General features: G+C 35.0%; 1 protein-coding gene across 1 annotated transcript in view; it reads left to right on the top strand.

Annotated features, from left to right (window-relative positions):
• NKAIN3 (sodium/potassium transporting ATPase interacting 3) overlaps positions 1-740 on the top strand; it is a gene marked incomplete at its 5' end in the record, with an annotated part of 543,802 nt that extends 543,062 nt beyond the window's left edge. The window contains one exon of the mRNA XM_025198491.1: positions 427-740. Within this exon, the coding sequence (XP_025054276.1) occupies positions 427-504 (78 nt within the window). The remainder of the gene's footprint in view (positions 1-426) is intronic.
• Between the last annotated feature and the right edge of the window lie 490 nt (positions 741-1,230).

The following is a 1,230-nucleotide window of genomic DNA, read 5'->3' as shown; positions in this document are numbered from 1 at the left end:
CTGCTGAACTTGTATTTGTTTTGATCTGATTTTTTTTCCTCAGTAATTGGCAAGTTATACTAGGACCTGGAGTTGGCAGGGTTTTTTTTTTAATTGCTTTTATAGACCTATGAATAAAATAAATCATATCATAGAGAGGAAACTTCTAAGGTCTAGTTTAGTACAAATGTGAAGGCCAGTGTCAAAGAACATGGTTGTGAAGAAGCGTTTGTGTGTTTCGAAGGGTCTAGGGGCTGAGTGCCTGAAGCACAGATGATTTTTTGGCATAGTTTGACCATGATATAAGAAAGATTATGTACATAAATGATTTTATGGGGGAAAATACCAGACATGAATTATTTTCAGTTTATAGGGGGTGTTTTATGTGATACTTATTGTAACTAAGAGAAAAAGATACCCAATAAAATAAATTACATTTCACTACAGAAAATGAAAAGGACCTTATTTGGAGCAATCATCCTCTTCAAAGGGAAGACAGTTATGGAGAACGGTATTGTTCCTTAATGCTGCTCAAGGAACCTTACATTACTCAGAACCAATGTGATAGTCTGATGTTCAACTGCTTTGTAAAACAGTTCCAGCTGCCAGATCTCTAACTAATAATATCCAATAGAAAAAAGACCTTTCAAGACATTATCCCAACTGATGTGTAACATGTTATGATAACAGGTATTGCTGTATTTTAATTTCCTGGAAACTTTCAGCTGCTGCTATGTAAATTTAGCAATGTGATAATTAAAAAGCCACTTAAAGGGAAGTTGCCATTTTCCCATTTCAACCATGTTCAGTTTCATTCTACTTATTTCTTTTATTGGTTTCTAATCCATTCACAAACTCTGGCACACATACCAACACATACACGCAGAATCAAATAAAGACCTTCTATTAATACTTATACATAATTAGAGCCGTATCCTGGAGACCTTACCTAGTATCTCCAAAGTTCTTACTGAAGCCAAACGGATTTGATTTCATTAGAGAGCAAGGACTCAAACACTGTTGTCATGTAATCTATCAAAATCAACAGAAAGTTTCTACTTAATTTAATGACTACTGGATCAGGCCCTTCTACAGATGATCACATACATGCTGAAGCTGATGATGAACATAAATAAGGTAGAGGATTTACCTGTTTGATACTAAACTAGTTCAGTTATTGGAGATATATCATGTGTGATAAAATGTGTTGGAGAGGAATGATCAGTTAAGGCACTGACCAGGCACTTAGAG

This window comes from Alligator sinensis, unplaced genomic scaffold, assembly GCF_000455745.1.
Source record: "Alligator sinensis unplaced genomic scaffold, ASM45574v1 scaffold860_1, whole genome shotgun sequence".
NCBI lineage: Eukaryota > Metazoa > Chordata > Crocodylia > Alligatoridae > Alligator > Alligator sinensis.
Note: the sequence above shows the minus strand (reverse complement) of the source record. Positions and strands in the feature narration are given on the sequence as shown.